Below are 13812 nucleotides of genomic sequence, written 5' to 3'. Positions count from 1 at the left end.
ATCAATCAATTAGCGGGGGTGTGAAGTGTGTGTTACATAAAAGATGGGTGTAATCATCATCACATTTTCAACAAATATTCTCACTCCATGAACTGTTTGTTTTTAAACCTACTCTTACATGTATACACACAGAAATTTCTTTTTATTTTCAATATTTTAGTCTCTAACAAGGTCTAAATAATAATTTAAAAAAAAAAAGAGGTTGATTTTCGAGGCTATGATCGTCGTTGCAGCCGTGTTGCGTGGAACACAAAAGAAGCTTGTTTGACAAGCGATGCTTCCCGCCATTAGCTTTTCGTTGGTCAGCCGTACTCTACTCGCTCCCCCAACAAACGAGGCGGTGATTGAATGATATAATTGAAGCATATTAAAGTAGAAAAGGATATAGCATTATGAAGAGCTCGGCCCACCACATTTCATTAGGCCGGCCAGCCACTGGTTTGGAGTTATAATTACATGCCCCACGTAGCCAACTACTTAACTACTTAATTAATTAATTAATTAGAATAATAAATTAACGGCAAATCGAATTCATAACCTGAGCTTTCCTTAACCAGCTGACCAGCAAAAGGTTGGGCCATCAGTGTTGGTTACATTTAAAGTTTGATTTTGTTGGACCAATCATTTATATTTTGGTCGATTACTGAACAGGAAAACAACCAAAAGAATCTGATTTTCCATTAAAATAATGCTAGAAACGTAGACTAGACCCTATTAAAATAATGAAAAGGGCAAAAGCCAGCCAACGTAGACTCTCTTTTTCTAATTCAAATTTTAGTACTAATGAAAAAAAATATAATCTCCTATATATATATATATATATATATATAGATGAAATTAGCACATTGACGTTTGAACAAGCTCTTCCTCCTTCACATTCTGTTTCATGATCTGTTTTGTTGTGTTAATGAACTTATCGTGCAGACAAAGCAGCTTACATAACGCATCTCTGTCATTTTGTTTTGTTCAACAACTACTGAGTTTAGAGCTCTTTCTCACCCTGTCTTGCTTCACCAGGTAAACTCAATTTTCATCTCAAAATCTCGATTTTTTTTTTTTTTTGGGTTTTGTTGGGGGATCAGTGAGCAAATCTTCAGAGGCTCATGCTGCAAGTATCTATTTGTCACTGCAAAAAGTTCGTGGAGCAATTTATGATTCAATTTGGCATTAGTTGCAGCAAGTATGTTTTCTCGGAGAAGGCAGTCTCAGAATCCTCAGGACATTGATTCCACGGAACGGGAAGCAAAGGTAACAAGAAGAATAGATACTTTTAAGGATTTTTTTATTAATTTTAATATTTTGAGCTACTTAATTGTTATTATTATGTTAATTTTATCTATGTCACCTTTTCTCTTCAGAATCCATAAGATTAATTAATGGATATCTCCACTCTCTAGAAGGATCAATTGAAATAACCAGATAATAATGACATTGAATTTTCACTTGGAAGAAGAATGTTATATACATTCACAAAGCAACAGATTAAAACAGACCCTGGTACTTGTGACTAAGCAAATATATGTGAATGCAGGTAAGTGAACTCAGAGCTGAGATTGGACCGCTGTCTGGACGCAGTTCACAGTTCGGCACCGATGCATGCCTGAGGAGATATTTGGTAGCCAGGGACTGGAATGTTGATAAGGCAAAGAAAATGTTGCAAGAGACACTCAAGTGGAGGGCAGCTTATAAACCTGAGGAAATTCGTTGGGTATGCCAATTGGATTATATTAATAATAGTGTATATAATAATATGCCTTTGAATTCGATGTCTATATACTAATTAAAAACCTAAACCTAAACTAACGAATTTGATTCTCCAGAATGAGGTAGCCCATGAAGGTGAGACTGGAAAAGCATCAAGAGCAAACTTTCACGATCTTTGTGGAAGGACCGTGCTTATAATGAGGCCTGGCAAACAGGTTGATTAGTTGTACTTGGACCATTTTTGCTAAGTGTACACACACACACACACACACAAAGCTTTTTTTCTTTTTTTTTAATAAAAAAATAAAATAAAATTGACCTATTAAATTTCTCTTTTATTTTGGACAGAACACATCATCTGGAGAAGGTAATGTCCGTCATCTGGTATATCTCCTAGAAAATTCTATCCTTAACCTTGGCGAAGGTCAAGAACAAATGACTTGGTTGATTGACTTCACTGGGTGGACCTTGAACACCAACATCTCCATCAAGACAATTCGTGATATAATTTACATTTTCCAGAATCACTACCCTGAGAGGCTCGCTATTTCCATTCTGTATAATCCACCCAAGTTTTTCGAATCAATTTGGAAGGTTTGAACTCCTGTCCCTATCTATCTTTGGTTCATTTTTCATTTTGACATATAATAATACCTAAAGTTGAAGAGCAGTAATTTCCTCTTTCAATGAAGTTCAAGTAGTGCAATAAATGCAGTTTGCTCTGTAATGGGCATATGGCAAATAGAGATGTTTCTGATTTCAGATCAATGATTATTCTTAGGTAACATTTCCATTAGTAGTGGATTGTTGAGCTATCTCATGTGTGCGAGATCTTCTTGCTACTTACTCTTTCTACAGGCAATCAGGTACTTTCTGGACCCACGAACAACTCAGAAGTTGAAGTTCATTTACCCAAATAATAAAGAGAGCCTGGAGTTCATGAAGTCATCATTCGATGTTGAAAACCTTCCCACTGAGTTTGGAGGGAAAGCCACACTGCAGTATGACCATGAGGAGTTCTCAAGATTAATGGCTCAGGATGATGTGAAAACTGCTAAATTCTGGGGACTTGATGACCAAAGGCCGCGCAAGATTACTAATGGGGCATTCCAGGGATGAGATGCTAGCTCCACTTGCACCACCGGCTAGTTGAGTTCTACAACGTTATGTCTATTATAGTAGTACGCAGGAATTTAAGAATGGGAAAGGCTGCTCGAAGTTGGACTGATATAAATTTTAGTATCAAATATGCTGATACAACTGGAAACGTTATCCAGTTCCACGCTGAGGTGAATTAACATTTAGATGTTCCAAATATGCTGATAATGAGAAAAAGACTTTCCTTCACAATATATTGTCTTTTCTTTCTGATTTTGTCATCTTAAACACGGTGAAATGTTTATTAAGTTCCCTGCTGCATATATTATGAAAGCTTTCACTGTTCTCGCACAACTTAATAATAGGTAGGGATGGCAATGGGGAGGGGAGGGGAGGGGACCAATCTCCCCGTACTCATCCCCGATATTTTACGTATGTTCTCGTCTCCTCCCCATCCCCGTCAAAATTATTTAAGAGAATCATCATCCTCTTCCCGAATAATAACAGGGGATCCCCGAGGGTCCTCGATCCCCGAATAACTAATACATTTTTTTTTATTTTCGATTTTGAGTTAATCATATTAAAATAAAAAAAATTCAAATAAAAGTAATGTTCGAAATATATCTTACATTAATATTTATTACAAAAGTCACATACATTAAATTAGTAAGTAACGCAACATGCAAGGGATACAAACTATCATGAACAAATTAATAGCCTAATACAAAATTGTTACAAATAAAATCAAATTTAGATTCAAAATTAACTTTTCAATGGTGGCGTGGACACTTTATAAATGTGGACTATTCCCTTTACAGCACAATAGTTAAGTCGAAGCAAATTAAGAGCAAATATTAGATTATATTAGATATTAAAATTGTGATTTGCTGTGGCCAATTATAACATCTAAAAATAAATAAAAAATAGATTTAAGATAAATAAAAAATAGATTTAAGTTTAAAATATTTAATGAATATTAAAATTAAAACAAAAGTTTTGGGCTAATAGAATCTGTCCAGTCTTTTTAATGTCCTAAATAAAAATTTAGGACTTTAATTAGTTAATTAGGCCTAAAAGTTTAATAATATAAATATTTTGATATTTTTTATTTTTACCAATACTTATAATTTTATAATTCAAATTTTATATTTATTTACCAGTAATTTTAAAAAATAAAAATTAAATTAAAAATTAAAATGGGGAAATGGGTAGGGGATGGGGATTCCACCTCATCCCCATCCCCTCTCCGAATAAAAAATTGAGTATGAAATTATCCTTATACCCTCCCCGAATGGGGAAAATCTCCGAGGGTACCCGTTCCCGTGGGGATTTTTACCATCCCTAATAATAGGGCATAAAATAGTTAATGCCCAGGGATTACTTTAAATAGGGTAATTTTTAAAACCTCCCATGAGGTTTGAGGCTGTTGCAAGTAGATGGTGAAAATTAGTTTATTTGTAAAAGGCCCCCTACCGTTAGTTAAAATTTTCATTGACTAACTGTTGACTTTGAAAAGACAATATTACCCATAATATTTACAATTCTAAATATTTACAATTTCATAAGTAATTAAAACAATTATTTTCACCATGATCAAGTTATTGATATTTCCTTAAAATCTTAAAAAAATAAAATTACAAATCTTAAAATAATTTTTTTTAAGTTTTAAATAAAATTACAAATCTTAATTATTTGATATAAAAATGTAATTTTTTAAAGTTTGTAATAAAATTACAAATCTTAATTATTTGATATAAAAATATAATTTTTTTTAAGTTTGTAATTTTAATTTTTTTAAGATTTTAAGGAAATTTTAACTGACGTAAACTTTTTTTTAAGTTTGTAATAAAATTACAAATCTTAATTATTTAATATAAAAATGTAATTTTTTAAAGTTTGTAATAAAATTACAAATCTTAATTATTTGATATAAAATATAATTTTTTTTAAGTTTGTAATTTTATTTTTTTTAAGATTTTAAGGAAATTTTAACTGACATAAACTATTATTGGGGGTAATATTGTCTTTTTAAAGTCAACAATTAGTCAATGAAAATTTTAACTAACGGTAAGGGGTCTTTTATAAATAAAATAATTTTCACCATCTACTTGCAACAGCCTCAAACTTCAGGGGAGGTTTTTAAAAATTACCCCTTTAAATAATAGCTCAATAGAACACGGATCTCTAGTGGTTTGTGGTTTCTTTTCAAACTGCTCGGCATATAATGGCTCAATAGAACACGGATCCGTAGTGGTCTGTGGCTTGTTTCCAAACTGTTTGGCATTGTACACTGAAATGTCCAAAGACTGCAGCATTATATATACACTTAAAAACTCCCACTGAATTGTGACAACAGCAACGTTTTCATGATTGCGGAAACATGTTACAGAGTACTTTTTTTATGATAATAGTATAATAAAATAGTTCAGACTTTTGCAGCGTTTTCATGATAAGGGACTTCCGATTGAAATGGAGAGCGAGCAAGCAATTATCGACCTATTGGACATGGCCAGTGAGACTTACCCAAAGAGTGCAGTTCCCATTAACAAACCATTCCTGCACTTTTTTCACCTCTACCAGTCACAGTTTCCATAGGGCTCAAATCACAAACGAAATTTTAAATTCTTTCACAGCTTATTCAATTGCCGCCTTGAAATAGTTTGCTAAATTGTTAAGCAGCTTGGTGCACCATCTAAGTTTCTAGCGTCTGTAAAAGGATTCATAAATTGATCAATAAAGCCAACAAAAATGGAGGAGGCACACAACAGAGGTACAGTAGAGTCATTACATCAAATTCATTTTACAACAACATTTCTTATTACATACACCCCAATACTGCTGCTGTTTACTCTGTACAGTGATTTTTGCTCAGTTGAGTGCACTTGCTCAAATTTCACAGGAATAGAGACACTCATCAACAAGTTGGCGAAGGTTAGGATTCTCCAAAGCAGCTGCAATTCTTTCTTTATCATTCAACTGCTTATTAACTGCACAGAGAAACATGCTCAACTTAAAGAATAGTTTTGAAACCAAAGGAAGGCCAATGTCAGAGGAGTTCAGCTAATTGAACCAAGTTAGAATGTAAATCCTATTGTAATGACCATGTTATTTCAGAAATGCTCCAGAGATAAATGAGGCAAAATTAATAATATTGCATCATTCTGAATGGAAAAGATCTTCAAGGCAAAATATGAACAGTAAAATGAATTTAACAAAGAAAAAAAACTTTGTATATCTTTTCATAATCAATCTGTAACTTTTACAAAAGAAAAATTGCAAAAAATAAATAATAATGATTTAATAAACCTCCTTCCCTACGATGCACTTTTTCCTAGAGAAAATTATTTAAGATGGCGAAGTAGAAGATAAGGGACTGATATGTTCATGAGAAGTACCCATTCTTCAAGAAGATTCAATCATATTCACAAAGATGCAAAGCAAGTATAAAAAGGAAAAGGCATAATTACCATATAAGTTGAATGGCATTATATGAGTTGAGCAATTTTACCTGATTCTTCATCAGCATGGGATCCAGGAGCAACTTTGATGTCAAGCTGCAAAAGTATATCAGTAAACATAGTAAGAAACTAGGTAAATATCCCTTTCAAGATAAAAAAAGAAAGAAACTACATGAATACCAGTTACTTAATGCATTAAGCACATAAACTATTCCTCTAGAGTTAGTTTGAATATACATGCCGAGGGAAAACGTACTAGCAGATCCCAATTTTTCCGCTCAGGATAGCCATTAACAATTAAGGAATATCACTTCCAGAGAATCTGACGCATGCAGATAATTCCAGATGGCTGAGAAGCCAAAAATAGAAAAGCTGCATTACCAAACTGATTCCCCATCATCTTGCAAACCAACTGATATTGGTACACTCCTAGTGTAGGTGTGGTGACATTTTTAATTTGTAGTATATACTGACAACATACACAATCTAAACAACAATAAACTCTTCTCCTACGAATTAATGTAACATGAAAGTTGTGGACGGGTGAAAATAAAAAAAAAGTTAATATATAGATAGTTGTATTCGTAATATTACTCTAGCCAAAATAAGTAACAGACTTGCATTCACAACTGTCAAACAAGAGATAGGAAACACAAATTCTGATTAAAATTCAGAATAAGTTTATGATGATAAACAAACAAGCAGATAAGACTAAAGAGACAGCATTCACATGAAATAAGCTAGTAAGGAAAACAATTCATGATGTTCATTGCATTCTTTCAGTTTTGGCGTTCGCATTCAATCAGAATAAAGTAAAGGTCAAAACAATTATCGAAAATCACAACTCAAAATCTGACCTTGAAATGCGGAGGGAAAAATTCTTTCAGTTTAACCCTCAAGCAGAGACCAATCACCGCCGCCATACTGCAATGCTGAATAGTGGGAGTGAAAGTTATCCTAAAAATTAAATAAGAAAATGCCTAATAGTTAGCTTGAGTGTGATAAAAATTGATTAATTAAACCAATATACCAACAACAAAATGGAATCTATAGTGAAACACAAGTTGATATTGAGGGCCAAGTAAATCAAGACTTACAAAATACGCCCAAGCTTCTCGTCAACAGTGATCGATTCCTCAGATAGAACGCTCAGCTGCTCTAGAGAATAAGGATGCTCTGGATCTCTTATATCTCTCACAAAATTTACGATTTGAGTCAAGGATCGCCATTTCGTTTTTCAATTCAAATAATCAAAAAAGAATGAGTCAGCGGAAAAAGGATATCATATATCTCGAGGGGATCAACGCAGTCGTCGGAGTGAGAGTGGGACTCTTCGGTGCGGGGCACCCTTGCCTTCTTAGCGTGAACCACCGGGTTCGCATTGATCAGACCAAGAGTCATCTTTTCCTCTCTTTTCTTCCAAGTTTTAATGTTTTGGTTCGCCGGCGCTTAAGATAGGCATAGACGAGACTACTTTGAATTTTATTTTCAATAACATTCTGTGCCACGTCACTTTTAATAATCTCCTCGTTTATTCACCGTGGAAATTGGAAACTATGTATATTTAAAAGAAGAAAAAAGGACACAGAGGCCTCTAATATTTGAATAAAGGATATAAAATTTTTTAATATTTTAAAAAAGATACTCAGACCTTCATTGGTTAACAGAAACCGTTTCTTTTAACAGAATTTATAATTTTAAAATATAATTATCATTATACCCTTATAGCATATTAAAAATTAATTGTTCATTATTTAATTTATCCCTATATTATTAATAAAATTACGAATATACCTTCATTACATAAATTTTTCATTTAATTTTTGTTAAATTTTCTCTTCAAACTAAATAAATTTAATCCATTACTCAAGAATAAAAATAAATTAAATTGATTATTAATATAATAAAAATAACAATTCTTCATATGTCAATCATTTAAACTTATATAATCAACAAAATAAAAAAAAATTAGTTACAACAATAATTACAAAATCTTAATTGTACTAAATAACATATCCAATAGACATTAAAACCATCAATCCAGTAAACATAACATTCATGTACATTATTCAAACTGAGAGGCAATCCATTTATATGATGCCTCTTTGTTCTCTAACACTCCATTACATTCATGTACATTATTCAGCTTCTGAATTCTGAATTTTGTCCCAAATTCTACTAGTGCTGCATAAATAAACCACGGACAGTCCTCATTGGAACACTTTGCTCTAAACCTTCTTTTCTCATTCTTAATTATGTTAAGATCAAACCCATTCTTAATAACGTAGTTTTCAAGTACTCTTCTGAAATGTTGGACATTGTCGAACTCCTGCCCAACACTGATTTCAATCATTTCATTAGGGTTAGATTTTGAACAATGAAATGATTGCTCATCTTCAGAATCAGAAAGCAGGCCATGCTCTCTATCATCTGACTCACAATTAGAAAGAATTCTATCTTCTTCTTCACTATCTTCATAATCCACTTCTTCACAACTTTCAATATGCCCAACATCAACTCCCTCATCATCAGCAGGTGTTATGTCTTCATTGTCATCATTTGACCAATATGCTTCATCATCTTCTTGTTCAAAAGAATAAAGTGAGTGAGTATTCATGTTTTGGGATGACTGATCAACCATCTGCAAACCAATACATTCTTTTCACTAATAAATTAAGCACAAAATTCACATGCTCCAGGACCATTAAAAAAAATGCATAATATCTCACCTAGGTAGAATTCTAGCCCAACTGGTTAGATATAATAAAATAAATTTGATAAAGAAAATTCCATGCACATCTAAAAATTGATAAAGAAAAGAAATAACAAAAGTAATTAGCAAGAATTAAGAACTATGTTCATCAAACAACCATAAACCAAAAAAAAAAAAATTCTCGTAATCATTTATTTATATTCATGCACATACATCACATATGCATCAAACATGCTAGAGAAGTTAATTTAGTAAAAAAAATGAAAATTAAAGAGAAAAAATAAGATTTAAGAGAATTGAACCCTGGATTCCACAAGCAAGAGCAGCAACCAAAAGCGAGCACTTCCAACAGCCAAACGCGAGATTCAACAAGCAAGATCAGCAACCAAACGCGAGCACAAGCAGCAGCCAAACGCGAGCAGTTCCAATAGCCAAACGCGAGATTCCAGCAGTTCCAACAGCACAAGCAGCAGCCAAACGTCGATCGCGAGCAGATCCGGCAACTAGACGCGGTCTCGATCGACGCACGAGCAGTTCCAGCAGCTTTCGGTAGCGTGAGCAGTTCCAGCAACTTCCGGCAGCCCCAGCAGCATTCGGAAGGCAAACCATGAGTGTGTGTTAAAAGATTTGTCTGGAATCAGTGTGTGTGTGGGGTTTGTTTGTGCGTGTGATGTGTGTGTGGGTTTTTAGTCAATTCACTTGTTTTTTATTTGTAATTACAGTATTAACCTTGTAATGATTTAACGAAACGATTTTCGTTAACCAATGGGGGTCTGAGTGTCTTTTTTAAAACATTAGAAAATTTTATGTCCCTTATTCAAACGTTGGGGGTCTCTGTGTCATTTTCCCTTAAAAGAACGAGATTAATAAAAATAAAAATAAATAACTATATTGGAAATACAATTTTAAAAAAGGAGCTTTTTTTTTTGTTCTCCTGCATTTTGCTTTTGTTTATATATCATAATCCATTCACCGTATTCGATGCCCGTATTTTGTACGTTATGTTCCTCCGTCGTAGCATCTTAAAGCAAGAAATATGAAGAATCTCACCGTGCTATTCTGTGCAATTAACCCCGTTTGGGACAGGCTACGTAGCTCTCCCAAATGGCTATTATTCACCATAATATATTTAATTGGAGAATGAATAAATAATTCGAGAAGAAAATGTGTATTATAAAAATAAAGTAGTTAAGTAGTGAAGGAAATTATTTATCAGTTAAAACCACTTTTTTCATCGCCCATAAATAAAGATGGACATATATATATTTTTAATTATAGTGAGAATAAAGAATAGATGTAGTTTATGAGTTATTTTCGTATACTTTTATGTTGTGTTATAATAAACGTATAAATTCAGATTTTTAGAAAATTTTAAATTAATATGTATAGATTGTAAAAACTAAAAAAATAATTACCAATTAAAAAAGATGATATAGGATTAATAAGCAAAAGTTCAATTACAAACACCTATACTCATCGTATCAACATACGTATTTGTATAATATTAAAGTAACGGTTGTTTAATTAACGTTGGTTGTCAACAGTAATAAAGTCATCCAAACCATAGCGAAATAAAGGATAAAATGTTTTAGTATTTAAGGATTAAAGTTTAATACAAGATACTGTTGTTGGTGGCCTCTAGCCTCAATTGTCGTTGGTCTGGAATTTAAAGAAACGCGTCAATACAAATTGCTCCGGCTCCTATGAAACATACTGGTCCCGTAGCTCAGTTGGTTAGAGCGTTGGTCTTATGAGCCGAAGGTCGCGGGTTCGAGCCCCGCCGGGACCAGCTTCTAAATTTCTATTTTTTACCCTCAACTAAATTAACAAGTTATAATGAATTTTATTTCTCTGATCGGTTTTCTGAGAAGTTGTGGAATTATCGCAAATGACAACAAAAGCTGAGGTGTAAATAAATTCCACTCTGGCTCTGCGCTGCTGACGTATGGATTTGACATCCACTACTGGAAAAACAAAAAGATCCGACTGTGCAAGTGCAAAACAGAACACTCCCTTTCCTTTCTTAGTTGGAGGAGAAAAACCAAATTAGTTAATATCACACACCGTACCTGACCTGAAATGTGGCGAAGAAGCTTCACCAGCACCACAAGCGCTTTGAAGGAGAAGAAATGGGACGCTCTGGTGATCGGTGGAGGCCACAACGGCTTAACAGCGGCCGCTTATTTGGCTCGCGCAGGCCTCTCAGTGGCCGTACTCGAGAGACGCCACGTCATTGGCGGGGCAGCCGTGACTGAAGAACTTATCCCTGGCTTCAAGTTCTCTCGCTGCAGTTACCTCCAAAGCCTCCTCCGTCCCTCCCTCATCAAGTGTGTTTGAGTCCCGCGTTTTTCCAAACAAAATACAATGGCCTTCACTTCATTTATTCGATTTTTCTTTTCTTTTAATTTTTAATTAAAACAGGGAACTCGAATTGGCGAGACATGGAATGAAGTTGTTGAAGCGAAATCCATCATCGTTTACGCCATGTTTGGATGGACGTTACCTTTTACTGGGACCTGATAAGCAACTCAATCATTCGGAGATTTCCAAGTTCTCAGAACGAGACGCCGATGCTTATGTCAGGTGCCTTCCCCCCCCCCCCCCCCCCCCCAAAAAAAATTCCTGTTTTTATTTTGTTACATGCTGTGGTTATATGAATATATAATATATGTATGGTTTTAGTTTAACGGTATGTTGAAAAAATTTTTTTTTAAGGAAAATCTAAGATTTAGTTTCTTGAAGATGACCTTAGTTGCGTCCGTTAATGTGATTATCAGATTAACAAACAAGTGGACGGACAAAAAGAAAAATAAAATAGAATGAGGCTAACATATCTGTAAATTTAGTAGGTTTAAATCATGGAATATTAGTGTATTACCTTCAGACAAGTGAATAATTATGTGAAAGTTAACTAAATATTTAAATACAGGTTACTTGTGAGAGCTGACGTGGGTATATTTTTTCATTCCTCTTTTTATTCTAAATGCTTATGTCATGCAATTTTAATTACATTTCACAGATTTGAGGACCAGCTCGATAAATTCAGCCAATTCGTGGATCTACTTTTCGATTCGTCCCCTCCCGAATTGTTGCAAGGTAGCTCATCTTACAGTCATCAATTCAAGAATAAAATACGAAACTCAGCCTTTTGGGCTCATTGCTTACGACGGGCCATCTCACTGGGGCAAAAAGACTTGGTGTAAGGGTTCTTTTTGTTAATCTTGAGTGATTTTTAATGCAATGACACCTAACTAGCCTTGATATGAGTGACATGACATGATTGTCCGGCTTAGCTATCATGAATTGCAGCCTCTTCCTTTCTAAAAATGTATTTACATGTTTTGACAGGGAATTTGTGGACCTTTTACTCTCACCAGCTTCTAAGGTTTTGAACAAGTGGTTTGAGGTTGTCATTTAATCTTGATTTCTTTGTAGTTTATCCTTTGATTTTTTGAACTATGTTTGTTAAGTTTATTTTCTTATTGGAATCTCAGCTGAAAGTGAAACCAACTTTTTAGATTTGAGCTTAATGTTGTTGATATGGATATCTTGATTTCCATGGGTATGTATTCATTGGATTTTTCTCAATTCCTCAGTACTTACCTCTGGCAAACCATTCTGAATTTTCTGATTGTATGCTATTTGGTAATTCATTTGTAGTTAATTTGTATCATCTATCTAATTTTGTGGTATGTTATGCAATATCTCATATGAACTCCTCAAGCTTTTCTTCACCAATGTTGTCTTTTTTCAACACACATCTTTCATTAGTTGTCATATTGCTGTTAGATATTCTTTGTTGAAGGGTTTGCTTATGTCTGCTAATCAATTTTCGTTTGTGGACTTTGATGCATACAGACAGATGTTTTGAAGGCAACCCTTGCCACAGATGCTGTGATAGGGACCATGGTAAGAAACCCTTGTTGATTGGTAAGGAGATGGATTGGTTTCAAATTCGTATTTTCTATGTAATATAGTCCCTAAGAATTACCATCCTTGCGCAATTGGCTTTCTCTAGTGACAACTGAAAATGATGTGATGATGGGTCATTTCATTTCATTAGAAATTAATCAAATATTACTCATTTTTTGCAATTTTACCTGAGCTAAAACTCATTTTTCCATTTCATATTTCTACTGTAGAGTAGCGTCCACACACCTGGGAGTGGATATGTTCTTCTACATCATGTGATGGGAGAAACTGATGGCAATCCTGGAATTTGGTCGTAGGTATTTCTTTTGCTGGGTTGATGTATGTATTGTGCTTCAGGGAAGTACAAAGCCGTAATATGCCAAGTATCCCCTTAAAAAATTCAAAAATCTTCAAATTTACCATGGTACCAGTGGCCCCCTGTTATTTTGCATTCTTGGAATCCTGTGCCGGAGAATATAGAAATGGACTTGTATGTTTCTACTCTATTAAACCCACCAGATTAATTACCTGCATATTGCCATGTATGGGATATGCCATTAAAGTTTGGTCTCATGTGTTTTTCTCAAATTCATATTAGGAAAATTTACAACCGTCCACCTGTTTGTTTTGCCTTTTTCAAAAATACACAAACATTTTTTTTTTTTCAGCGCGCCACCTGAAGTTTGCTTTTTGTTGCATTCGTCCACTTCCGTCTAATTTCCGTTAGCGAATTTAACAGAATGACCTTTTTACCCTTCAAAATTATAATTTAACCCAAAATAAATAGAAATTGGAGATAAATTGGATGGATTTAATTTTTTTCAAAGGTTGATTGGAGGAAAATAGTGTTTGTTGCTTGCTAAATTTAGAAAATTTGTATTTATTTTTTTGGAAGAAAATAGTGTTTGTTGCTTGCTAGATATAGAA

The 13812-nt window shown here is 33.9% G+C and overlaps 3 protein-coding genes and 1 non-coding gene across 5 annotated transcripts in view; 3 read left to right on the top strand and 1 right to left on the bottom strand.

Annotated features, from left to right (window-relative positions):
- Positions 1 to 829: 829 nt before the first annotated feature.
- LOC18037031 (phosphatidylinositol transfer protein 3) lies at positions 830 to 3075 on the top strand. Of its 2 annotated transcripts, none has more exons than XM_006425618.2 (6): positions 830 to 1017; positions 1178 to 1248; positions 1532 to 1708; positions 1821 to 1919; positions 2053 to 2298; positions 2563 to 3075. In XM_006425618.2, exons 2-6 carry the CDS (start codon positions 1183 to 1185, stop codon positions 2821 to 2823), a joined length of 849 nt encoding a protein of 282 aa, XP_006425681.1. In that variant the 5' UTR covers positions 830 to 1017; positions 1178 to 1182; the 3' UTR covers positions 2824 to 3075. The 2 variants fall into 2 exon arrangements, with proteins under 2 accessions (XP_006425681.1, XP_006425682.1); XM_006425619.2 differs by having other exon boundaries at positions 1172 to 1248.
- Positions 3076 to 5499: 2424 nt separating this feature from the next.
- LOC18037028 (protein AE7-like 1) lies at positions 5500 to 7740 on the bottom strand. The gene is made up of 5 exons (XM_024180175.1): positions 7544 to 7740; positions 7358 to 7463; positions 7118 to 7217; positions 6311 to 6356; positions 5500 to 5789 (listed from the first exon to the last, which is right to left on the bottom strand). Exons 1-5 carry the CDS (start codon positions 7659 to 7661, stop codon positions 5689 to 5691), a joined length of 471 nt encoding a protein of 156 aa, XP_024035943.1. The 5' UTR covers positions 7662 to 7740; the 3' UTR covers positions 5500 to 5688.
- A 2948-nt stretch (positions 7741 to 10688) lies between these two features.
- On the top strand, positions 10689 to 10762 carry TRNAI-UAU. The gene has a single exon. It is a non-coding gene; the product is annotated as a tRNA-Ile (tRNA).
- Positions 10763 to 10844: 82 nt separating this feature from the next.
- LOC18037014 (pyridine nucleotide-disulfide oxidoreductase domain-containing protein 2) overlaps positions 10845 to 13812 on the top strand; it is an 8027-nt gene continuing 5059 nt past the window's right edge. Inside the window, exons 1-6 of the mRNA XM_006425615.2 lie at positions 10845 to 11300; positions 11395 to 11556; positions 11993 to 12172; positions 12322 to 12379; positions 12832 to 12882; positions 13116 to 13198. Coding sequence (XP_006425678.2) covers positions 11053 to 11300; positions 11395 to 11556; positions 11993 to 12172; positions 12322 to 12379; positions 12832 to 12882; positions 13116 to 13198 — 782 coding nt within the window. The 5' untranslated portion in view covers positions 10845 to 11052. The remainder of the gene's footprint in view (positions 11301 to 11394; positions 11557 to 11992; positions 12173 to 12321; positions 12380 to 12831; positions 12883 to 13115; positions 13199 to 13812) is intronic.

Source organism: Citrus clementina, unplaced genomic scaffold (genome assembly GCF_000493195.1).
Source record: "Citrus clementina cultivar Clemenules unplaced genomic scaffold, Citrus_clementina_v1.0 scaffold_7, whole genome shotgun sequence".
In the NCBI taxonomy this organism is placed as follows: domain Eukaryota; kingdom Viridiplantae; phylum Streptophyta; class Magnoliopsida; order Sapindales; family Rutaceae; genus Citrus; species Citrus x clementina.
This window is presented reverse-complemented; position numbering and strand designations above follow the sequence as displayed.